The 26445-nt window shown below is 44.4% G+C and overlaps 1 protein-coding gene across 2 annotated transcripts; it reads right to left on the bottom strand.

The window, feature by feature from the left end:
- Nucleotides 1-1456: 1456 nt before the first annotated feature.
- ZNF354B (zinc finger protein 354B) lies at nucleotides 1457-21332 on the bottom strand. Of its 2 annotated transcripts, none has more exons than XM_064595745.1 (5): nucleotides 21174-21332; nucleotides 20015-20099; nucleotides 16024-16150; nucleotides 14979-15074; nucleotides 1457-3518 (listed from the first exon to the last, which is right to left on the bottom strand). In XM_064595745.1, exons 2-5 carry the CDS (start codon nucleotides 20045-20047, stop codon nucleotides 1939-1941), a joined length of 1836 nt encoding a protein of 611 aa, XP_064451815.1. In that variant the 5' UTR covers nucleotides 20048-20099; nucleotides 21174-21332; the 3' UTR covers nucleotides 1457-1938. The 2 variants fall into 2 exon arrangements, with proteins under 2 accessions (XP_064451815.1, XP_064451816.1); XM_064595746.1 differs by lacking the exon at nucleotides 21174-21332 and adding an exon at nucleotides 20808-20944.
- Between the last annotated feature and the right edge of the window lie 5113 nt (nucleotides 21333-26445).

Raw genomic sequence — 26445 nt, 5'->3', positions numbered from 1 at the left:
TAACATGTGCCAAATCACACTTGTTCACTCCTGTATTTCCTGCTTAGCAATGGCACCATCATCATCATCATGGTGATTTTTCACAATCAAAGACTGATTTCATACATTACATTCTTCCAGTTAACCAGGAAGAAGCCTGGGAGTCAACCTACCTTCCTTCTTAACTCACCTCTTCCAATTATGTGATTGTAAAAACCATGCCACATTTTACCGCATTAGTACCGGTCACATATTCTTCGCTTCCACTGCCCCTGCCTGAATTTAGAGCCTTGTTCACCAATCATTCAAGTTACTGTAACAGCCCATACTTGTGGGCTCCAGCTGCTCGTTGTCCTCAACCTCCTAAACTCATTCTCCATACATTATTGTCAGAGCAATTTCCCTTACAGAGCATCTTTCATCAGTGCCATAATTTCAGAATCAATTCCAGCTCCTTAGAATGGCAGTTAAGACCTTTGGTTATCGGGTCTCTGCCTCCTTCTCAAGCTGCAACATCTGTCGTTCTCATTACTTAATAGATGTTCTTAATAGATGTTCTACAAATGCGCCACGCTGTCACCCACATGTACCTTTACCTCTGTGGCTCCCTCTCTTTTAAGTATTTATCTCACTCTCTGGAGCATTCCTGTTCTTCCAGCGTTGGGCTCAGGCATCCCTGTCTCTGGGACACTATATCTGGTCAAGCTGCCTTGGTTAGGCTCCATTCCCTTCTTTCTGAATCCTGTGCAAATCTCTACAAGATGTTTTGTAACACAGTATCATTGTAACATCTCTTTCTCTGTGAAAACTTCAACACATTAGGATAATTTGCTTAATTACTCTCTATTCCCTTCAACCCCATCCTCTCAATTCCTGACTTCTTGAAGATTAGGACCTGTTTCTTCTGTACAATTTCCAGTGTCCGGGATAGTACCTGGCTCAACCCTAGGATTAAGCAAACATTTACTGAGTAAATAATTTCTAAGGTTTAGAATTATTTCCTTTATTTGCTTTTGCAGTCTGAATTTTTTTTTAAAAAATTTGAAAACCTCAAGTAGGGAAAACATGCTTTTATTTCATGAAATGGATTTCTTTTCAAGACTTTGCCACAGTGACATGTTCTTTAAATTATTTCTTAGGATTTCTTTTGCAGCCAACTAAAAAAAAAATTAATAGCTTTAACCTTGAAGTGACTGCCAAAAGACTGTATTTTTTCTACTTAAATTAACATGCTGTTCAGAACACAGCAAGTACAGCTCAATAATAAATAACTTGAAGGCAACAAAGAAAAGTAATTTTGAGAACAAAATTAGAAATTGTGCAAAAAAATTTTGGGAGACTGTTAGATGTAGTTTGGAAATGACTAGAAGAATAAAGGAGTAAGAGAACACATTTTTTTCTTTCTCTTTTTTAATGAAAACCATGCACAAAGTTTGACAACAATATAGGAAAAGGCAAATTCCAGAGACTGAGGTAGTTTGCAGGTTTTTTTTTTTTTTAATCTATTATTTGGTCTACATATGCATATATTTTAAGATCAGTTCTGTTTGCTATTAAAATGTTAGTTCTAATAAATATGCTGCTGGCTTATATAGTTGGTGTCTTTCTAATGAGAAATCCAGCACTCCTACACCCAGATTTTTCTCATGTTTACATATCACATATAGTGTATAATGCTGTATAAAGAGATAGAAAAACCCCACCTTTTATCTTACAAATGGTCAGAATTGTGGTTTTGCAATCAAATTATAATTGTGATTTCCTTGTCTTAGGATATTTTAAAAAGTGACTGACAGGTATGAAAGTTTTCCACATATTTATCACATAGTCAGAGCTTTTTTTCCTTAGAATTTAATATCTGATGAAACAAAATTAAAATTGAAAAGTTTTCTCATGTTCATGACATTTATTAAATCAATCTCAAGTATGTATACTCTACTGAGCTTTGGTTTAAGGCTTTCACACATGCAAATCTGCTTTCAAGGAATCCTCTTCAGTGTGGATTTTATAATGATTAGTAAGGGATGACCTCTGGCTGAATAGTTTCCCACATGCATTACATTCATACGGTTTCTCTCCAGTATGAATTCTCTGATGGGCAATAAGTGATGAGCTCTGTCTAAAAGTTTTCCCACATGTGTTACATTCAAAGGGTTTTTCTCCTGTATGAATCCTTTGATGCTGAATAAGAGCTGCACTTTGGCCAAAAGATATCCCACATTCCAGACATCGATAGGGTTTCTCTCCTGTGTGAATTCTCTGATGATTACTAAGGGATGAGTTACACCTGAATGTTTTCCCGCACTCGTTGCATTTATAGGGTCTTTCCCCGGTATGCATCCTCTGATGTTGAATGAGAGCTGAACTCTGTCGGAAGGCTTTCCCACACACTTTACATTTACACGGTTTCTCCCCAGTGTGAATTCTTTCATGAATGATAAGCGTCGAGTGAGAACTTAAGGCTTTGCCACATTCATTACAATTATACAGTTTCTCACCAGTATGAATTATCCGGTGTCTATTAAGTCGTGAAATAGAAGTGAAACCTTTTCCACATTCGTTACATCGATAGGGCTTTTCTCCAGTGTGAATTCTTTCGTGCTGGATAAGAGATGCACTCTGACTGAAGGCTCTCCCACATTCACTGCACTTGAAAGGTTTCTCTCCCGTGTGAATCCTCTGATGATAACGAAGGGATGAGCTAGACTTAAAGGTGTTGCCACATTCATTACATAAATAGGACTTCTTTCTGAGATGAATTCTCTGACATCCGGGAAGGGATGTGCTGGATGCCTTCCTACCTGGATTGTATCTATGGGGATTTTCTCCAGCGTGGATTTTTTGATGTATAAAAAGGCCAGACCTTCTGCTGAAGGATTTACCACATTCTTTACATCTATAGGATTTCTCCACAGTGTGGGTTCTTAGGTGTTTACAAAGGGATGCACTATGACTGAAAGCTTTTCCACATTCTTTACAGATGTAGGGTTTCTCTCCAGTATGAGTTCTTTGATGCTGAATGAGAGCTGAACTTTGGCTGAAAGCTTTTAAACATTCTCTACATTTAAATAATTTCTCTCCGGTGTGGTTTTTCTGATGTTTATGAAGGGAAGAATTGTGAATGAAGGCTTTTTCACATATGCTACATTTATACCGCTTCTCTGCTGTTTTGATTTTTGGTTGGTTAAGTAAGTTTGAATTCTGCTTGAAACTATTTCTTTGTATTTCATATTTTGAGGGTGTTTTTTCTCTAGCAACCCTCTGTTGCTTAACAAAGACTGATTTCAGGCTGAAATTTTGGCCAAAGTCAATATTTTTATGGTTTCTTTCTACAGTGAGGATTTTTGTATGGGTGATTGAAATTATTTGTAAACTTTCTTTTTTGTCCTTTTGTTTCTTTAATCTGTCTTCATATATGCAGGGTTTTTCTGATATGAAATTCCAGGGTTCATCCCTTTTGAGTCTTTTCCTTCTTAGCCCCTGAAATGATGAATCTTGGGTTTGAGTTGACTTTGTAGTTTTAGGACTGCTCTTACATCCTGGAAAACAAAAAATCACTAATGATTCACATGATTGGCTGAGACTTAATGTGTAGAAAGAATAAATATTAATGATATTTAAATAAGGGCTTACTTTCTAATAGATACTAGCAAGAGGAATAAATAGGAAAGTAACACAAAGAAAACAATAAATGGAAGAGGGCAGAAGGACAGCGTGACTAAAAGAATAAAGGAAGCTAATTTAAGGAAGGCGAAAGTGTATGAGTGACCAGGAGAATGAACGGGGAGACAGGATTGGGAGGGTATGAATTAAGTGCGGTCTGGTATCCAAAGCCTATGACAGACTTACACATTATTTATATGACATTCTTCTCATTTATGTAATTATTTCTAATGTTGAATATCATTCCTCCTTTTTCTACACACCAAACTTCTCTGTAGCCTTCAGACTCAGTTCCAGTGTTAATTGCTCTGTGTACCCTTTCGTGAATCCAGCTCCAACAATCCATTCCCCTTATTATACCACTTACTAAGGTATATTATAATGTACGTACCTAAGGGGGAAAATTATGAGTATATTTAGAGACAATGAGAAAACCTTCAAAAAAATTCAGCACCACTGATAGTAAAAACATTCAAGAAAATAGGAATTGAGGGATACTTGCTCAATATGCTAAAATACATAAAGTTTAGTCCTAAAACCAGTATCCTATTTAATGAAGAAAGACTAGAGGCATTTCGACTATGATCAAGAACAAGGGGTGCCTGGCTGGCTCAGTAGGTAGAGCGTGACTCTTGATCTTGGGTTTTTGAGTTTGAGCACCATGTTGAGATTACTTAAAAATAAAATCTTAAAAAAAAAAAGAACAAGACAAGGATGCCCATTATTTTCACTTCTATTCAACATTCTACTAGATGTCTTAATCAATTCAGTTACATAAGAAAAACCATTTAGATGCACAAGGATGAGTAAAGAGGAAATGAGGAAATAAAACTACCTCTATTTGCTGGTGTTATAATACCCTGTCTACATAACTCCAGAAAATCAATGATAAAACTTGATCAGTGATGTAGCAGGATATGAAATTAACATGCTAAAGTCAATAACCTTCATTGACACTAGCAAAGAATTGGAGGAATGAATTTACAAGAAACATAAAAAAACTTGAGGAAAAATTTAAAACAGACTTGAATGACATTAAAGTACACCTGAACAATGGAACAGCATCTCCTATTCTTGGATAGAACAACTCAATGTTATAAAAATATAAAGATACTTTAAAGAAAATATGTAAAGATATTTTAAGTCCTGTATAGAGGTCAGGATTTTTCAACCTCAGCTTACATTTGAGGACAGACAATTCTTTGCTGTATGGCTGCCCTGTGTATTACCATCTACCCTTTCCACCACTCGCACCCTTCCTCAAGCTGTGACAACCCAAAATGTTTCAAATATGCACATCATATATATATACATATATATATGCTTAAAGTTTTCATAATAAAACTAAAAATTAAGTCTTCCATTTTCTGTCAGTCCTTGCAATAAGATTGAGTAGGTTAATCTTTTTCCTCTTAAAGATCATATCTAATAAGAAACTTGCAATTTTAAAAGGTTTCTGCACATGAATTTAAACATATCAATATTACAAAGGAAAAGATCTTTAAAAACTACTTTCACTTAAAAAAATACTTTCTAAGTAGAAAATAAGAATACTTACAGAATGATAAAACTTACGTTTAAATAGTAAATACCATAGCCTTCTGGGTAACTAAAGACAATGTTAGGTGGATAGTAAGCAAACTATCTAAATTACTTCCCCAAATGATAAGAAATAACTTCATAACTGTGAGACTTTTTTTGCTTGTTTGTTTATTGAAATTTTTATTTAAATTCTAGGCAGTTAACATAGAGTGTGATATTGGTTTCAGGAGTAGAATTTCGTGATTCTTCACTTACATATAACACCCAGTGCTCATCATAACAAGTGCCCACCCATCACCCACTTAGACCATCCCCCACCCAGCTAACTGTGAGACTTCTATCCAAATCTTCATCTTCAACATTACTTGAGAAAGAAGAAGGAAAATGCCAAAACTTATAAAATAAATGTGAGTTAAGAGAGGAAGAAGTAGGTATGAAGGAAGATAGCAGAGTAGGAAGCTCCAGGATTCTGTTTCCCCACCTAGACAACAATTGAACTGGCAGAATCTGGCTGCTCCGATAATTCTGAAACTGTAGAATCTACCTGAAAGCTGGCGGCTTCTAGGGGAAAGCCTGGTTGATAAATTACAGGTAATTTCAGTTACTGGCAGCCACCGTGCCCCAGCCCCCAGCCCCCCGCCCCCAGCCCCAGGGCAGGCAGCTGTACCGACAGTCCTTAGGTAGCTCGCAGGTGCAGGTGACAAGAGCCTTGCTGTTCAATTGTAGATCTGGGCTCTGACGGAGGAGTATTCTTGGGGGCATGGAGGTGCAGATACAAAAGCAACCTGCCCTTGTTGCCCCACTGGCTGAAGCAGCTGCCGGGGGATTTAAGGGACAGGGCCGGACTTCCCTCTATCCTCTCACGCTCATATTTTACCTTTTTCCCACAATGTGTGGGAAAAAGGACATTCAAAAGTAACCACATACATGGGAAATTTAGAAAGTCACCATACATGCCAAGGGAAAGATAAAGGCTTGGAAAAGACATGAGAAAACCTTTAGTTTATATCTCAGGCTGGTCCATGGCACAAAGACACCTGACAACAATAAAAAAAATCAGTTCTATATAAAAATATATGTATTCATATATACAACTACCATTTTTCCCTGTTATAAAGAGATTTTACTGAATTGATTTGGACATACTGTAGGTCAAATAATATTTTCCAAAGGTAACAATTATGGACTTTAAAACTCAACATAAAATTAGTAGCTTCAATAGTATTAGTCATACTCCCCATCAACAGCATGATGAAATAATTCAATTATGTAGAAATACAGAACTCTAGGACTAGCTGGAAACCTGGGAATTGCTTAGCATAATATTTTCATTTCATGAGAAAACTAGACTCAAAGATTAAGCGATTTACCCAAACTGAAATACCTAATAGTAATAAAGCTGGAAATCAAACCAATTTTCCCTAAAACTAAAATTTGATAAATATTTCAACTGATTCTCTATCAGCTAAAAATCGAGGCTGTTCTCTAATGCTCCTGGCTGCCATGACATGAAAATGTTCAGACACTACCATAAGTCATAGTCAGGAGATTCAGGCCTGGAAGAGGCTTTATCAAACAATTAAGCTAGCCTTCTCCTTGTGAAAAGGAAATGTATGAGAAGGAAATCACTCTGGGGCAGGGGGAGGTTCTAATTCCCAGACTTATGACATTATAAAATTCAAATGTCTAGTTTGCAACAAAAAAATCACAAGGCACTTAAAAAAAAAAGATTTGACTCATTCAAAGCAACAAAATAAATAGAAACATCTATGAGGAAGAGAAGATGGTGGGCATACTACACAAAAACATTTAAACAGCACTTTTCAAGATGCTCAGGAGAGCTAAAGAAAGATACGGGTAAAGGTCATGAAAATGATTTTAAAAATGAAAATATCAATAGGAGATAGAGAATACAGAAAGAAACCAAAATGAAATTCCCAGACTTACAACATTATAAAATTCAAATGTCTAGTTTGCAACAAAAAAATCACAAGGCACTTAAAAAAAAAAAGATTTGACTCATCCAAAGCAACAAAATAAATAGAAACATCTATGAGGAAGAGAAGATGGTGGGCATACTACACAAAAACATTTAAACAGCACTTTTCAAGATGTTCAGGAGAGCTAAAGAAAGATACGGGTAAAGGTCATGAAAATGATTTTAAAAATGAAAATATCAATAGGAGATAGAGAGTACAGAAAGAAACCAAAATGAAATTCTGGAGTTGAAAACTGCAATAACTGAAAATTTCACTAGAGAGATTAAAAAATCAGATTTCAGCAAGCAGAAGAATCAGTGTACTTGAAGACAGGCCATTAAAATTCTGAGTCTGAGGAAGAACAACAACAAAAAATACTGAAGAAAGTGAACAGAGCCTAAGAGACCTGTGGGACACCATCAAGTGAACCAAAATAGCATTGTGGAAATCCTGAAAGGGAAAAGGAAAAGGGGCAGAGATCATTTGAAGACAATGGCTGAAAACTTCCCAAATTTGATGTGAGATATGAATCTACAAATTTATGAAGTGTAATGAACTCCAAAAAGGATAAAGTCAAAGAGACCAAGACTGAGACACATTATCACCAAACTGTCAAAACCCAAAGCCAAAAAGAGAATATTGAAAGCAGCAAGAGAGAAACAAGACTCATAACATATAAGGAATCTTCAATAAGATTATCAGATTTCTCATCAGGAACTTTGGAGGCCAAAGTTCTGACTGATATAGTCAAAGTCCTAAAAGAAAAAAAAAACAAAACTCTAAAAAGAGAATTCTCTATCTGGTAAACCATCCCTCAAAAATGATAAAGAAATTAAGACATTAAGACATTCCCATGCTGAGGGGGTTTATTACTACTAGACCTGCCTTGCAAGAATACTAAAGAGAGTCCTTCAAGTCGAAATGAAAGGATGCAAGGCAAAGTGATACAAAATAAAGATCTCTGGTAAGAGTAAATGCATGGTCAATATAAAAACCAGTATTAGTGTAAATTTGGCTTTTAATGCCACTTTATATTTTCCAGATGATTTAAAAGACAAATGCAAATTAGGCACACAATGTATAATGATGCAATTTGTGACAGTAACTGAAAGGGGGTGAGGATGGAGGTATACAGAAGCAGAGATTTTGTACATTATTGTACTTAAGGTAGTATAAATTCAAATCAGTGTTATTAGTTTAGGATGTTAAACATAATCCCAATGGTCACCAAAAAGATAATACTTGTTATATATATATATATATATATATGAAAATGGGAGGGGAATTAAAATGTTTCACTACAAAAAATGAACTAAACACAAAAGGTGACAGTAATGCAGGAAATCAGAGATGAAAAGATACAAGGTGTATAGAAACAAATGGCAAAATGGCAGAGTAAGTCCCTCATATCAGTAATGACCTCAAATATAAAAACACTAGCCTAATTATCAGTCAAAATACAGATATTGGCAGATTGGGGGAAAACCCATAATCTAACTATATGCTGTCTATAAAAGACTCACTTCTTTTTTTTTCTTTTTACTGAAGTATAACTAACATACAGTGTATGTTGGTTTCAGGTATACACTATAACGATTCAACAATTCTGTACATTACTCAGTGCTCATAAAATAGGTATACTCTTGATCCTCTTTATCTATTTCACCCCTCTCCCCACCCACCTCAACCACCAGTTCACTCTCTGTATTTGAGTCTGTTTTTTGTTTGAATAAGAGATTCACTTTAGATCCAAAGACACAATAGGTTGAAAGTGAGAAGATGCAGAGATAACTTCATACAAACAGAAGTACCAAAAGAGAGTTGGAGTGATTATAGTAGTACTGGACAAAATAAACTTTAGAAGACAGGTTGTAAGAGACAAAGAAGGATGATGTATATTCATAAAAGGTTCGATTCAGCAAGAAGACATTACAATTATAAACATTTACGTACCTAGTCACACATCCTCAAAACACATGAAGAAAAATTAACAAAACTGAAGGGAGAAATAGTTCTACAATAATAGCTGGAGACTTCAGTACCCTACATTCAATAAGGAATAGAACAACCAGACAAAAAGAAGAAATAAAGGACTTGAACAACACAATAAACCAACTAGATCTAACGGATACATACAGAACGTGCTATCCATCAAAAACAGAGACAAACCAAAAAACAGACTTAACTGTAGAGAGCACACTGATGGTTACCAGGTGGGAGGTGGGTGGGGGGATGGGTGAAACAGTTGATGGGAATTAAAGAGTACAGTTACCATGATGAGCACTGAGTAATGCACAGAAGTGTTGAATCATTAAATTGTACACCTGAAACTAATATAACACGGAAGAAGGAGGAAGGAGGAGGGAAGGGAAGGGAAGGAGGAGGGAAGGGAAGGGAAGGGGGAGGGAAGGGAAGGGAAGGAGGAGGGAAGGGAAGGGAAGGGAAGGGAAGGGAAGGAGGAGGGAAGGGAAGGGAAGGAGGAGGGAAGGGAAGGAGGAGGGAAGGGAAGGGAAGGGAAGGGAAGGGAAGGAGGAGGGAAGGGAAGGGAAGGAGGAGGGAAGGGAAGGAGGAGGGAAGGGAAGGGAAGGAGGAGGGGAGGGAAGGGAAGGAGGAGGGGAGGGAAGGGAAGGAGGAGGGGAGGGAAGGAGGAGGGGAGGGGAGGGAAGGGAAGGGAAGGGAAGGGAGGGAAGGAGGAGGGAAGGGAAGGGAAGGAGGAGGGAAGGGAAGGAGGAGGGAAGGGAAGGGAAGGAGGAGGGGAGAGAAGGGAAGGAGGAGGGGAGGGGAGGGAAGGGAAGGGAGGGAAGGGAGGGAAGGAGGAGGGAAGGGAAGGGAAGGGAAGGAGGAGGGAAGGGAAGGAGGAGGGAAGGGAAGGAGGAGGGAAGGGAAGGGAAGGAGGAGGGGACGGAAGGGAAGGAGGAGGGGAGGGGAGGGAAGGGAAGGGAAGGGAGGGAAGGAGGAGGGAAGGGAAGGGAAGGAGGAGGGAAGGGAAGGGAAGGAGGAGGGAAGGGAAGGGAAGGGAAGGGAAGGAAGAGGGAAGGGAAGGGAAGGAGGAGGGAAGGGAAGGAGGAGGGAAGGGAAGGGAAGGGAAGGGAAGGGAAGGAGGAGGGAAGGGAAGGGAAGGAGGAGGGAAGGGAAGGAGGAGGGAAGGGAAGGGAAGGGAAGGGAAGGGAAGGGAAGGGAAGGGAAGGAGGAGGGAAGGGAAGGGAAGGAGGAGGGAAGGGAAGGGAAGGAGGAGGGAAGGGAAGGGATGGGAAGGGGAAGGGAAGGGAAGGGAAGGGAAGGAGGAGGGAAGGACAGGGAAGGGGAGGAGGAGGGAAGGGAAGGGAAGGGAAGGGAAGGAGGAGGGAAGGGAAGGGAAGGAGGAGGGAAGGACAGGGAAGGGGAGGAGGAGGGAAGGGAAGGGAAGGAGGAGGGAAGGGAAGGGAAGGAGGAGGGAAGGGAAGGGAAGGAGGAGGGAAGGGAAGGGAAGGAGGAGGGAAGGGAAGGGAAGGAGGAGGGAAGGGAAGGGAAGGGATGGGAAGGGGAAGGGAAGGGAAGGGAAGGAGGAGGGAAGGACAGGGAAGGGGAAGAGGAGGGAAGGGAAGGGAAGGGAAGGAGGAGGGAAGGACAGGGAAGGGGAAGAGGAGGGAAGGGAAGGAGGAGGGAAGGACAGGGAAGGGGAGGAGGAGGGAAGGGAAGGGAAGGGAAGGGAAGGGAAGGGAAGGGAAGGGAAGGAGGAGGGAAGGGAAGGGAAGGGAAGGAGGAGGGAAGGGAAGGGATTATGAAGAACTTCTGCACCCGGATGGCGGGGATGGTTGCACAACACTAGGAATGAACTTAACGCCACCAAACTGTACACTTAAAAACAGTCAAAATGGTTACATTTTATATGATTTGTATTTTACCATAATAAAAATGATTAGAGGACAATAAAAAGTTTTGTCAATGATGTGGGTATATCAGAACCTCCATACATACTTGGCTGGTGGGAAGGTACAGTACACATGTTCTGGAAAAGAGTGTGGCGGGACCTCAAATGGGAAAGAGGGCTCTGTACCTTTTTCTCAAAGCATTTCTGTGAGAAAATTTGTATGTGTAAATCCTTCCTCTATGCTTTCGATATGAAAGGTGTATAAACCTTGTAAAGCCTCTGTGAACATTATAACCCAAGGATGTTTCTGTTTGTTAAGTAGGCTCTGCTCAGTGTGGAGCCCAATGTCCAGACCTGGGCTGAGATCAAGAGTCAGATGCTCAACTGCTTAACCGACTCAGCCACCCAGGCCCCCACCAAGGATGTTTAAGATCTTGGGAGCCATCTCTTTGCTGCCATGAAGAAGGAAGCCAGGAGAGGTTTTATGAAGGGGAGTGAGATGACCTGATTTACCTTTTAATAGAGCATTCTGGCAGCTACGGGAACAGAGGTTGGTGGCAGGAGGGAGGTGTAGGGCCAGCAGGAACATTGTTGGGGGCGGCAGGGGACAAGGACAAGACTGACCAAACCTACTAGAGAGGCCTACTGAGTTCCCAGGCTCTGCTTTCACCTCCTAAAAGATTCATTCTTTAAAACCACCACCTGCTGGGTCACGGGCTGCTAAGGGCAGCACCTTCGTGCCAGTTAGAAAGAGATGCCCGGTGACCCCTCAGCTGACCACGTGGCATGGCTCCAGTCCGCCCACCAGGCTTCTTGCATTGAGATGACAAAGGAGGAGAAAATGACGGGAAAGAAAAACACATCTTTATTGGAGGCTAAGTGTTCACCCAGATCATCCCCGCATTTTTAAATTTTAGATTTCAGGAATATTTCCACATCTGGGCATAAAGCCAACTCATGATGTACAAGCTGGCTTAATTAGCTCATGACAACTTTTCCGGAAAAGCACCACCTCAACTGTGCGCATTTCTTAAGCAAGAGACTCAGAGGAGATGCACACTCTTCATGCCATCTCCTTCCATCTCTCACTTTAAACATACACACCGGGGATGACCGTTTGTTTTTCTTTGCTTTGTTTTTCCTATTTGTGAATAGTTCTGAAATAAAAATAATTTAAGAAAAAAAAAAAGGACTTTCAGAGGTCACTAGAGGTGCCAGGAATCCACCCTGGGAGCACAGGCTTTTCCGTCACTGGCTGTGCAAGGGGCAGGTTTTGGTTCTGGTCTAGAGTTAACAACCTGAGGTACTTCCAAAACACCCTGGTCCTTCACCCGTGCTCACAGGGAAGCGAGCTACCTTCAGGAGGGAAGCCGTTCTGAGGCCACGTTAGTCCAGGCAGATGGAGACTCGCCAGGGGTGCGGGACAGACAAGCACACGCCGCCAGCACTCCCGGGGCGCCCCGTGTGACCGCCATCCCTGAGGAAGGAGAGGAGGTGCCTCCCGTCCAGAGACACACGCACATACTGCTCAGCCGTGCTGTCCTTCCTTCAGACGCCCCCCCCACCCCCTCCGTGGTCCACCCTCAGGGATGTCGCCCAGAACCCGAGGAGGAGTCTGGTGGAGGACTCTAGCCCCATTCCCCCATGGCCCCAGCGCCTCTCTGCACAGCTCTGGACCCCAGTCACACTTCCTACTCCCCTTAACCCACCCAAGACTCGCTTCACTCAGAGAGATGCATTCATGGATGAGAGGCTCCCGAGGCGTGGGGAAAGGGGAAGATCCTTTCTTCTCTTCCTCTGATCTTTCGTGCCAGACGCGGCCCACAGCCACCAGCGGGCCGAAGCCCCTGCCGACCCTCGGCTGGTTCCCTGATGCCCGCCTGCTCTGGGCACTTTGTGGCAGCCTCGTCCAGCTTCCCAGACTTCGTGTCTCTCTCCCAAACCAGAGCTAAAAAGACAGACATACAGACAAGGGTGGTTCCCACAGCAGAAACCTCAACGTCTGGTGGGAAGAAGGCTCCCCTGGCCTGGGGGCTTGGGGAAGGAGACCGCCCAGCCTGCAGCTCCTCTGTGGGGCCCACGGGACGAAAGGGTCATCACTGACACATCAGGACCCGACAAGAGCCGGGACAAGCCTCCACTTCCATACCAACAGGCCCCCCGTGGCCTGCAGGCTGCTCTCACACCTGGGGCCGTGGTCAGGCTACTTCCAAGTCCCCAGGTGCCCTGCCTGGCTCTCAGACACAGACCAAATCCTGTGCCTGGGCTGCCCCGGCTCAGTGGGGTCTGGTCCCTGCTGCTCTCTCCTGGCTCCCGGCAGCACATGCTGGCTTCCCCTCTCTGGACTCACATGGCCCCTTCCTGTGGCTGGACTCGGGGCTCCACAGCCTCAGATCCCGCGCTCTTCGGGGAAGCCTCTACCCACACTGCCCCTCACACACTCTGCATCTTTCCTGTGGGGTCATTCCCCACCCCGTGTGCGCTCAGTGCACGATCACCTGTCTCCCCACTTGACTGTGACCTTCAATCAGCAGCACCTGTGTCTTTCTGTCCAGTGTCGCATCGCCAGGACCCAGCATGGAGCTCACGCACCGTCCATCACGGGCCATGAAAGCAGGGGGTGCGGATCTGAACCCGGATCGTCCCCCTTTCAGCAGCTCTCCGTCCCCAACTTCCCTGTCAGCCGCCTCTCCCGTTTCTCTCCTCTGATGACTTCTCAGGCTCAGCCAGTCTTCCTTCCTAACCCACCTCGTAAATGGTGAGGTTTCCTGGCATTCTGTCCTCTGCTCCGTGTCCTCGCCTGGTCAGCTCGAGGCGTCAGATGCCACCATTGTACCGACAGCTCCCTGACCTCCCTTCCGAGTTCCCACAGACCTCATACAACTGCCCGCCAGCACCTCTCCCCGAACATTCCGCTCACATCTCCAGTGAGACCCATCCCGCAGCGAACTCGGCCTTCACCCTTCACAAAGGGGCCCCTCTTCTTCCCTCCTGGACCCCACTGCCCGTGCCTTTGTCCAGACCCTCGAAACGTCTCACCTACCGTATTGCAAGTGTCTCCGGGACGGTTCCACCTCGGGTTTTCCCTCACTTTAAATCTATGCCCACAGGGCTTCCAAAGTGACCATGCGTGTTCAACTCCAACTGCACAAGGACTTCACGAATCTATTCTCTATGAAATGCTAAGATTACATGTAACTGAAGCCCTCTTTCGTCCCGCCCCTTCTCGATGCCATTCCCAGTGGAGGTCCCGGCACCAGCTCAGGTGTGTCCCCAGCCTTTCCATCTGCGCTTCCACACACACCAGACCTGCACAACCACATCCGCTCCCTTCAGCAGCAACAGGGACACATCAGCACGATGCTCCCCTCCCCCCACCGCCCCAGCTCCGTCCACACCAGCTGCCCTCCTTTCTGACGGTGGCGCTCAGCCCAGAGCAGGGACTCGCCCAGCTTCTCCTGCCACGCCTTATCAGAGGACCTTTCCATTGTTTCACAGTTAAGCCAACTTTCCTGAAATACCAAGAACTCCAGCATCTGCTGACACTCCTTATTTCCATGGACGGTCCCATGTCGGGTCTTGTCAAAGCCTGCTGTACCGCAGCCTGGCTAGCTTTCTGACACCGTTTCCTTCCTCCGCTCCTTCTCTCACATACCCTGAGCCTCGGTCAGAAGGATTCCCTGCCATTCCTTAAGTACGCCGTTTGCTGACTGAATCCCCGATGTGCAGCCCTCCTCTGAAAACAGGAGCGAGTAAGAAGAGCTCCTGAGAGATTCATTGGGAAGTGACTACCAGAGAATAAGAGGAAGCTTGTGTCTGGGGCCCGAGCGTCCCCTCTCCGCCACTTCTCGAGGACAGAGACCCAGGGGAATCTTTCCCAAACCACATCTCCAAGCCGCACAGTCCACTTACCACCCAGACTGCTGCCTGAGCCCATTCCCGGCCCCTCGGTCCCACCCACTCACCTAGAGAGGGGCCTCCAGGACTTTCTTTCTCTACCCTCCAGGGATCTTCTCCTTGCTGCAACAGGGAGATCACTTTTGGTTTGGAAAACAGGAGTCCTGCTCAGAGACAAAAAGAAAAGTCTTGGTTTTGCTTTGACTCGAAAGAGGCATCATGGATCTGAGCGGAAAACTCAGGGGACGGCACAGTGAGCTTCGGTGGGGTGCTCGAGCTGTGCCCCCGCGATGTGAGGGCCTTTGTGAGGGGAAGAGCAAGGGACCTGTAGGGCGTGGCTATGTAATTAGTTGTTGTAGGTTAGAGAAATATGATAAACATGCAGCTTTGATTACTAGAGTATCCATGGCTTTCTACAGGAGAGGGAATACGTTAATGTAAAGACTAAATATTTGTAAACAGGTACCCATACCGAGAGACTGTGTACCAAGTGCCCTGTTTAAAATGAGAAAGCGCTCTCTGACTCCCTTTCAAAGGTGGGTTATACGATGTTCGTCAGGCAGGAAGGGAGAACTGGGAAAGGCTGGCGACAGGTTAATGAAGATGGTTGAGGGATGCTCTCTGCTATGAGCTGAGCAAACAAGATCAGCAGGAAAATGTTGCCTAAACTATGAGGGGATTTCTAACATGCAAGTATGTTAAGTGTCCCATGCCTGGGACAAATCCATGCCTATAGGGGGAAAGAAGTTTTAAACACTTATTTATTTACAATGTGTACAATCCTAAGGCAAAATTCAGCTAAAAGTTCCTGATGACCCACGGCTTTTATGCAGGGAGGCAGGTGCTGACTTATGCTAACGTCTGACCTTTTCTTTTCTTTTCTTTTTTTTTTTAAAGATTTTATTTATTTATTCGACAGAGACAGAGACAGCGAGAGCAGGAACACAGCAGGGAGAGTGGGAGGGCGAGAAGCAGGCTTCCTGCTGAGCAGGGAGCCCAATGTGGGACTCGATCCCAGGACGCTGGGATCATGACCTGAGCCGAAGGCAGACGCTTAACGACTGAGCCACCCAGGCACCCTGACCTTTTCATCTACAGGGAAAATTCCCTTACCCAGTGAGACCAGGTTACTGTAGTTCTCCAGCATCACTTCCTGGTACACGTTTCTCTGAGAAGGACCCAGCTTCCTCCACTCATCCCGCGTGAAGAGCACAGCCACATCCTCGAAGGTCACCGACACCTGTAATGACAAGCCATCCCGGCTCACCCAGGACCTCCCACCACACAGAGTGAAGGTAGCAGGGGGGAGTAGACGGGCTGCCGTGAAAGGCTTCTGATATTCTGGTTTCTGAAGATGTCAGGTCATTTGTTTAACGAACCATCGGCCAGTGACAAATACATACTGAGCAGCATGAAGTATTCACCAGGCCCTGTGTTAACTACTATAAGGAGATGTGGGGAGGAAGTAAGACCACTGGAGTGTTAATTAGAATAATCTTGCTGATGGTGATTTGATAATACATATCAAAAGCTTTAAAAGATGTTTATTCTTTAACTCACCAATTATATTTCTATTATAATGAACAGTACACAAAAATGCACACAGAGCATTTATCATGGTTTTAGTAATAGCAAAAAATTAGAAACAAGCTAAGTCATCACGGATGATGAAGGGTAGGGTCACTAATGGAAGGTACTATCTGAGTGCTCACTGAAGCTGGAGGACGGAAATAATGGAAACTGAAATCTCTCTCTTCTACTGAATGCTTTACACAGGCCAGATACAAGCCTTAGAACTTTCTATTAATCTTTAATATGATCTTTATTTAAAAATCACGACAACTCTAAGAGAAGATTCATCAGTGTCCTCATTTTACATGAAAGAAAACAGCCACAGAGAGGATAAATTTGCCTAAAGTCCCATAGCTAGTCAGTGGTAGACCTGGGATTCCAATCCAGGTACATGACCAGGCTCCATTCTTAACCATTCTGCAAAAACGTCTCTCAGAACCTACCACATAGAGCTATTAAATAAATGAGATAACCCATACAGTGTAATTAATACCATGTCTGGGTCATATCAAAGCTTCAGATGTTAGCTATTATCATATTCAATATAAAATACTATGCAACCAACACAACTGATGGTTAGGTCAATGTTTGTTAAAAAGACACCCAAGATAATGTTAAATACAAAAAGCAGGTTATATATCAGTGTGTAGCTTGTACTCAATTCTGATAAAAAATTACATATATATGTATATATATGTATAAATATATGCATGTGCATATGTATGTATATGCTAAGGGATACACAACAAATGATTGACAGTGATTATCTCCAGACGGTGGGGTTAAGGGTGATTCTACTTTCTTTTGAATATATGAAAAAAAATATACAGCTGATTCTTGCACAAGGAGGGGGTTAGGGGCACTGACCTCACACACAGACGAAAATCCACATATAACTTTTGACTCCCCAAAAACATAACTACTAATAGCCTACTGTTGACTGGAAGCCTTCCCAATAATGTAAACAGTTGATTAACACATATTTTGCACGTTATATGTATTATATACTATATTCTTACACTAAAGTAAGCTAGAGAAAAGAAAATGTTATTAAGAAAATCATAAGGGGGCGCCTTGGTGGCTCAGTCGGTTAAGCATCTGACTCTTGATTTCCACTCTGATCATGATCTCAGGGTCATGAGATCAAGCCCCACATCATGCTCTGCACTCAGCACAGAATCTCCTTGAGATTCATTCTCTCTCTCTCTCTGTCCCCCCTCATCTACTTGCACTCTCTCTCAAAAAATAAACTAAAAAAAAAAAAACAAAAAAAACCTGTAAGAGAAATACATTTACAGTACTGTACTGATTGAAAAAAATCCACGTGGAAGTGGACCTACCCAGTTCAAACCTGTGTTGCTCAAGGGTCAACTCTACACACAAATACACACACATACATATATACATCTATGCATACATATGTACATATTTTATACTCTAAAATTTATACCATGATTATACAATATCTTTTTTTTTTTTTAAGATTTTATTTATTTAGTTTAGAGAGAGAATGAGACAGAGAGAGAGAGCATGAGAGCGGGGAGGATCAGAGGGAGAAGCAGACTCCCTGCTGAGCAGGGAGCCCGATGCGGGACTCGATCCCGGGACTCCAGGATCGTGACCTGAGCCGAAGGCAGTCGCTTAACCACCTGAGCCACCCAGGTGCCCCTACAATATCTTTCTGGTAAGAAAAACAGTAAATTATTTACATATTGGGGAGGAATATAAGAAATAATTTTTGCTCTCAAAGAATTTACAATCCAGCTGGCAGACAAGATTAACACACAAAATAATTGGATCAATGAAAGAAAAATGTGTAGCTGGACAGGGCCATACACCATCTCCCGGCTCAATCCTCACTTCAGAGATGAGGATGAGAAGGTCCAGAGCAGCCAAGACCCCGGGTCACATACTTTATCAGTGGCAGAGGCAGGACAATGATTAAAGTTTTCTGTTAACCCAGCACTCAGTATATTCTCTCTCTGGTCTTAAACGCCTGTCACTGAGCTTTAAATGCAAGCCCATGCAGTATGGACATAGGGGAGCAGGTGAGGTTAGGGAGAATGCCGCATGCATTAGCTCCTCTGCAGGGATGGAGAAGATTCTGGGCACGAGAGCAGCGTGGCTCTGTGGGAATGGAAGAGGAAAGCTTTAGAAAAAAGCAGCCCAGATATGCACTGGCCGGCCCCAGCCTGAAGATCAACCACCACCGCGATTCAGGGGCCCAAAGACATGACAGCGGAGAAGAGCTCTGGGAACACGGGGCTGGGGCTGCCCCGGGTTCTGAAAGAGGCACCAGGGGAATGGCTGGGCAGTGACGAGCCTGGACCCAGAAGCCAGACACACTGGGGTTGGAATTCAGGTTATTGGACGTCTCTGAGCTTCAGTTTGCGCATGTGTAACACCGGGATGATCACTGCGGCGCTGGCCTGAGAGTGAGAACAAAGGCCGAGCCCTCGGGCCGACCCCCAGCAGCATTAACTGTTACTGTCAGATGAAGATGAGCAATGAAAGGCCAAGTCCTAGCAGCACGGTACAGCCGTTCCCATCTGTCGGCATGAGTGGTATTATTACTACAGTAACATCGTCCGGCTCCCACAACCACCCCATGTTGGGCATCTGCTAGTGCCCAGCCCTGATCTCAACACTTTCCGTGCACTAACTCACCTGACCCTGCCACCTACCCCATGAGGTCGGCATGCTTGTTATTCCCATTGTCCAGATGAGGAAACGGGCTTAGAGAGATGGAGCTATTTGTCCAAGGCCCGCAAACAACCGAGGAGATGGGTTCAAGCCCCGCTTCTTACCCACTGGAGACCCTGCCTCTCCACTCCTGATATCCCACAAAACCCTCCCTGCTCCTTCCTGGGGAGTCTTCTCTCTGCCCTTGCAGTCCAGAGATCTCTCCAACTGCGTCCCCTCCAACAGGGCTACTCCTTGTTCATGCACTGGCTCACCTGGACCATTTCCAACGACAGAAGGATGAAAATGGCAGGTCAAGAACAGTTCTCAAGAGAGTACAGAAACAAGGCACGTGGCCCACAAAGTAAAGAGGGAGAAAAACCTAACCATGGTGGCTTGGAGAAGTCTAGGGAAGGTATCCTAAGGAAAAGCCAAGGGTAGGGAGAGAGACCAGGGCGAGCCAAGGAAGCAGGGCCAGAAAGGAACTGCCAAGTGTGCGTGTTTCTTTGCTCCGTCCCCATGTGGCACCTTACCTGTCAAGTTAGTAATCATACACTGAATTGAGATTCATGAATAAAAAGAAGCGTCTGTTAGAAAAAGAAGAGAGAAACACCAGACATGGATTGGCAGGGAGGAGGCAAACGTTGCCTACAGAATCCACCCTCCACCTGGGTGGATCGACTCTTCAAGGAGAAAAGGGCTAGGGCTCCAGATCCTGGAGAAAACTGTACTGAGTAGAGAACTTGAGTTTAAGGGTAGGGTAAGTAAGCGAGTAAGTAAATCAACCAGCCCATCAATCAATCGATCGATCTATCTCTATCTGTAAGACCCGAGATGGCAATGAACTCACTCGAGACCTTGCTTCCCTCGGTCCAAGAGCCATGTCTTCTTTCTGGGCTCTTCTGCGAGGACGGTGGGGTCTCCAGAAGGCAGATCTGAAAGAGGAAATAGGGAGCCAGGAGGGAGAAGCCCCTCGTGCTTTCCACCCCTGAGAATCACCAGCTCTGACATCCTTACTCCGCCCGAGAATGAGGCCACGAGCCCTCGGAGAGGGAAGTCAGAAGGAGCTGGGGCTAGACAGGCCCAGAGACGAGGGCCCGCCCCAGGGGTCCGGGACCCCCCCCTCGGCCGTGCGGCTCAGAGAAGAAGGACGTAGGACTCCGGCTGCAGTGGGGGCCGCAATAACTCGCCGACCCTCCCCCGGGCCGGGCACCGCCCACACGTTCAGTCCCGCCGCCCCGCTGCCGTTGTCCACGCCCGGTTACAGGTTACAGGTCGGAAACTGAGCGCAGAGCCGGAGCCGCTCGGCCCGGGGCGCACAGCGGCCAGGCTGCGCCGGGGTCCGCTCCGCGCGCCCAGAGCGCGGCTCTAACCTCACGGCCCGCAGGGGACGACTCCTGTCCACCCCAAGCTGCCGCCCCCCCGCCCCCCCCGCCCCCGAGTCCTCCCCCTCCTGTCAAGGGGTCTCCTTCCAGGCTTCTGGAGAAAAGTGCTTCGGGAAGGGGTGACAGCAGCTTTCGTGTGGCGGCCAGAGGGCTGCCGTCTAGAGGAGCAGGCACAGAAGCCGAAGACCTGGGCTCCAGTCCAGGCTCTGCCGTGGCGGCGGGGGGAGGCCGGCCACTCGCTTCTGGCGGAAAACACACCTGTGCGCCCGCAGCCCGGGAGCGGCGGAAAAGCGCCTCGCGTCCACCGACAGCCGGTAGCAAAGCCGCACGCGCGCAGGGCCCGGCAGCTAGCGCGCTGGGCGCGGGTCCGGAGGGAGCAGGAGGGCGCCCGGGGCCTGGGCCGGCGGGGACCAGTGCCCGACCTGCCGCGGCCAGGGGCGCGTCCGCGGGACGGCGGTGCGGGGCAGGCGGGCACGTCGGGGGTGCCGGGCCTCGGCCCCCCGCCCGCGCCCACAGAGGCCCCGCCCGCGCCCCTCGGGCCTGTGCCCCGCGCCCCGGCGCCGCATCCTCCCGAGGCCCCGGTCCTCCCTCCGTCCCGCGTTCCGCCGACCCTCCGCCGCTCACCTCGCCCAGGCCCCGGGGTCCCGGGGGCTGCGCCTCCCCGGCCGTGCTCCGCAGGCGGAGGCTCCGGCGCTGCCCCGGCGGACAGCAGCCTGGGGTCGGGACCCCTCCCCGGGCGATGCCTGGGCTGAACCCAGGCCCGGAGCCGCGGGCTGCAAAAGCCGGCTGCCTGTCTAGAGAGGCGGGGCGGGGGGGCGAGTTGGGATGGCCGCTAATGCCCCTGGGGAATGTAGTCCACGCGAGGACCTAAGTATTCTGGGAAGTGTAGTTCTCCGCTCTCGTCGGCGAGGCGGGGCCGGGCGAGCCTGTCGCGTGCCCAGCTCCCGCTTCCGGGCTCGTGGTCGCACCCCTTCGGCTGCGAGGACTCTGGCTTCTGAGTCCCGGTGACCGAAACGCAGGTTCGCCGAGGGCAGTGTCTTGTAGCTGTGCGTCTGCACAGACGATGGTAAGGCAAGTAGACAAGCGCCGAGAGCAAACCTTCTCCCCTTCAGTCATTCAGCCGGAGCGTTTCGGGCACCTGCTGAGTTGAGGTTCCTGAAGCGCTGCGGTAAGTGGTTGGAAATCAGTCGGTGAACAAAACAGAGGTCGTTGCTTTCGAGGACTTCTTGGGGGCGTTGGCGGGGAGCAGACAGTAAGCCGTGAACGTAATTCCATAACATTTTAGGAGGTGAGCGTTGCGGGGAAAACGAAAGGAGAGCGGCGTGGTGGGTCTGGGCGCGTTCCCGAGTGGGAGTGGGGTCCCCCGGCAGCCGAGCCGCGGGGCAGGGAAGGGGCGCTCGGGGCGCGGAAGGAGCCAGTGGCTATCTCTTCTCCTTCCTAGCGAGCACGTCCCATTGAGAAGGTTTTATAAATAGGGAAAAAGGAAAAGAAAAATGCACCGATGCCGCCGCCCAGATGGTTAAGGTCCGGTGAACATCTGTTAACAGCCCCTGGGAGTCCGCATTAATCTCTCCATCGCTGCCAGCCTCCTTCTAACAAAACGGAATCTTGCAGGTAGCAGTTGCAGCTTAGCTTGGGTTTTTTCCCCACCTGAGAATGTACCTTGAGCATTTGAATTTGCCAGTAGATACTCTCCGCCAGGAATGTTTTCAGTGACTTCAGTGCATCCCATTATGGCTACTTAAATTTTTTAGTTAAATATATGTAACTAAATTAAGCTTATTTAATGCCTATTGTTATATTTTTTCCAGTTTTTTGCTCCATTAATATTCTCGTACCTATATCTTTGAAGATTATTTTCTTTGGTTTAAATTTCTTGAATTGAATGACTGGATCAAGGGCTGGTGGCATTCTGCTCCCATTGCCTAGTTGCCTTCCTGGAAGCTTTTACAATTTTTATTTCCATGAGCAGTTGGCGATGATATGTGCTGTGCCTAACACCCACGCCTACTCTGGGGAGTGGGGGTTGTTTTGTTTTTAATGCTTTAAAAAAAAAACCAAACTTTTATTTATTCAAGAGGGCAAACTTTTTATATCTAATTTTGAGTACTTGTGAAATTAAATATGATCTCATATTTATTGAGCCATTTAGATATTTTCTGCGTATATATGTACTTTATTGAAATGTTCAAAATTTTGGTCATTTTTCAATACTGCATATGCATAATTTTTGGAAAGAGTAAAATGTTTTGTTGTTTACCTGATTGTGAAAATAAAATTATAAGAAACTTACACATAGTATGTGGAATGAAGAAAGAGTAATAAACACTGATTACATCTATTCATATATGCTATTATATGTGCTTACACACAGTTGTGTGTATGAAACAAAAATAGAGTCATATTTTTCATACTTTTTAAAATGTGAAATATACAGAAAGGCAATTAGAACATATAATCCAATAATAACACATAAAGAAAAAACCCCTGAAAACATCCACTCAAGTTGAGAAGTAGACCCCTTTTCATATTAATAGTAGAATCTAGGTGATACTAAATGGGTGTTGACTGTAAAATTCTTTCAATTTTACTTTGTGTTTGAAATTTTTCATAATAAAATGTTGGGCAAAACTCTGTATCAGGGGTTTTGAGCCAAAACACATGACCACCATTCCTCCTAGGTCATCCCTCTTACAACTAAAAAACCTTGGGCATCAATAAACAAGCATAGGAAGACTCCAAAATGTGAAAAGAAGAAGACAAACTGTGAGAACTTGAGGGCGGAGGAGCAACATGGTAGTAAATTCCCTTTTTCTCCTCACCTCCCATATCTTTCAGCTAATGTGTTCCAGAAGCTTCCATGCCAGAACCTCCAACAGACACAGAACAAAAAAGCTCTAAGCCTGTTCCCCTTAGTAAAACCAGGAAAAGGGTGGCCAAACAGAACTTTGTTGGTAATACCCACCTTCCTTCAACCAGACACCAGTGGAGAAACCACCCTCCCGCCCCAATCTGAACCATGGAAGCCAGAGGAAGTTGCATATTTTTCTCAAGTGGAACGAAAGGAACTATCAGCAGTGAATTCTCTATCCAGTGAACATATTTAGGAATAAAAGGGAAATAAAGACATTCTCAAAAGATAACTAAGAGTATTGTCAGCAAGCCTATCCTTAAGGACAAACTAAAGGAAATACTCTGAACAAAGTAAATGATAACAACAAAGGCTTGAAACTGTTGAAAGAAAAGAACATTAGAATGGGAAAAATGGGATATTATAAAATAGACTATCCTACTTACAAGTGTCTTACATCAGACATGATGGTTGAAGCAAAAAGAATACCATTTGATATTCTCCATCTATACAGTGGGAATACTTAAGACAATTATATTTTAAAAGTGGGGAGGCAAAGGGTCCTAAATGGAAGTAGGGTTTCTGCACTTGGCTGACTGCTAATTCATGTACGTATATTGTTGTATCTAGAGCAACCGAAAAAACTATACGGAGTGATATACTCTAAAACACTACATAAATCAGGATGGAATTCTGAAAATGTTGGGGTAACCCATGAGAAGGCCAGAAAAGAGACACAGAGGAACGAGAAGCAGGAAACAAACTAAAAATCCTTTGTCTCACATTAATCAAAGGTCTCACAATAGGCTAGATACTGAGCGTATCTCAAGGTTTGTTGTTTTTGTTTTTCATTTTCAGATCCGAGTAATAATAATTTTTAAGAAAACATGCTGCTGTAATAATAAGCCAGTCACAAAAAAACAAATAGTGTGTGACTCTACGGAAAGTAAAACGGTGGTTGCCAGGAATAGAGTTTTAGTTCTGCAAGATGAAGAGTTCTGGAGATGGATGGTGGGACGGTTGCACAACACTATGAATGAATTTAAGACCACTGATGTGGTTAAGATGGTAGTTTTATGTTACTTGTATTTTACCGCAATAAAAAACTTTTGAAAAAACATCATGCTGCTGTAAACATTCTGTACACACTGGTATACCCCTTCATGAGTTTTTTGAGGATTTGCAGATGCCTGTGAATACATGAAGACTTCCTCAAGAGTGCATAGTTAATTGGTTTTTTTTTTTTCTTTTTTTTACTGAAGTGTAGTTGACGTGTACGGTATAGTTATTCAACATTTATATAAGGAAGTGATCATTGTGGTAAATGTAGTCTGACTTCTTTCACTTAACATAATATCATCTAAGTCCATCCATGTTGCCACACATTTTTTAAGGCTGAGAAATATTCTATTGTATACATATACCACATCTTCTTTATCCATTCATCTATTGTTGGACACAGAAGTTGTTTCCATTTCTTCACTATTGTAAATAATATTGAAATGAACATGGGGGTGCATATAACTTTTTGATTTAGACGGTTCTTTTCCCCTTTGAGTGGAATTGCTGGATTACCTGGTATTTATACTTTTAACTTTTTGAGGAACCTCTGTACTGTTTTCCAGAGTGGTTGCACCAATTTACATTCCCACCAACAGAGCACAGGGTTCCCTTTTCTCCACATCCTCACCAACACTTTTATTTTTTGTCTTTTTGGTAATAACCATTCTGACAGGTTCGAGGTGGTATCTCGTTGTGGTTTTGATTTGTATTTCCCTAATAATTAGTGATGTTGAGCATCTTTTCATGTATTGTTGAATTCAGTTCTAATATTTTGTTGAGGATTTTTGCATCTGTGTTCATCAGGGATATTGGCCTGTAATTTCCCTTTTTGTGTGTGTTGTCTTTGGTTTTGGTATCAGGGTAATGCTGGCCTCATAAAGTGAATTTGGAAGCGTTCCTTCCTCTTCAGTTTTTTTTGGAATAGCTTGAGAATGATAGATATTAACTCTTTAAATGTTTCAGAAAATAAATGTCCTATACTTTTGTTTGTTTGAAGTTTTTTGATTATTGATTCAATTTTATTAGTAATTGGTCTGTTCAGATAGATCTATTTCTTCTTGATTCAGTGTTGGAAGATTTTCTGTTTCTAGAAATTTATCCGTTCTAGGTTGGCACATTTGTTGGCATATAATTTTTTATAGTACTCTCTTATAATCCTTTGTATTTCTGTTGTGTTGGTTGCAACTTCTCTTCCATTTCTGATTTTATTTATTTGAGTCCTCTCTTTTTCTTTCATGATTCTGGCTAAAGATTTATCAGCTTTGTTTATCTTTTCAAAGAATCAGCTCTTGGTTTCATTGGTCATTCCTCTTGTTTTTTCTTTAGTCTCTATTTCATTTATTTGTGCTCTGGTCTGTACCAGTTTCTCAGTCTTTCCTTGCTTTTCATGACCTTTACACATCTGAAGTATTTTTTACAGTGACTTACAATTTTGGGTTTTATACCTTTTCTCATGATTAGGCTATCATGGCTTTGGGGGAAGAATCCCACAAGGTGGAGGACCCTTCTCATCACATCATATAGGGAGCACTTGATATCATCATGAATTTCAGTGATGATGTTAACCTTGATTACTTGGTTAAGGCAGTATCATCTGCCAGGTTTTTCTATTTTAAAGTTATTGTTTTTCCTTTTCCATATTCTCGCCTTTGGAAGTAGGTCCCTAAATCCAGCCACCATGAAGGAGGGAGAAGAGGATTAAGTTCCACCTTTTGGCAGGTAGGGGTGGGAGAAGTATCTACATATATTACTTGGAGTTTTTCTGTAAGGAAAATTTATCCCCCCCCCACTTATTTGTTTATTCAATCATTTGTTTTCATCAGTATGGATTCATATATATTTATTTTATACTTTGGGTTATAATCCAGTACTACTTTATTTATTTTGTTGTGTGAATTCTTCTAGCATTGGCCATTGAGAGCTCTTTCTTGTTAGCTGCAATTTCCCTTTGTTGCGCCCTCATCCTTTTTTTTAGCTTTTTCT

The sequence above is a fragment of the Mirounga angustirostris genome, unplaced genomic scaffold (genome assembly GCF_029215605.1).
Source record: "Mirounga angustirostris isolate CCGP_5_RB_7025 unplaced genomic scaffold, mMirAng1.0.hap1 SCAF_7, whole genome shotgun sequence".
NCBI lineage: Eukaryota > Metazoa > Chordata > Mammalia > Carnivora > Phocidae > Mirounga > Mirounga angustirostris.
The sequence above is the reverse complement of the archived record's forward strand: the minus strand, read 5'-3'. Positions and strand labels throughout refer to the sequence as shown.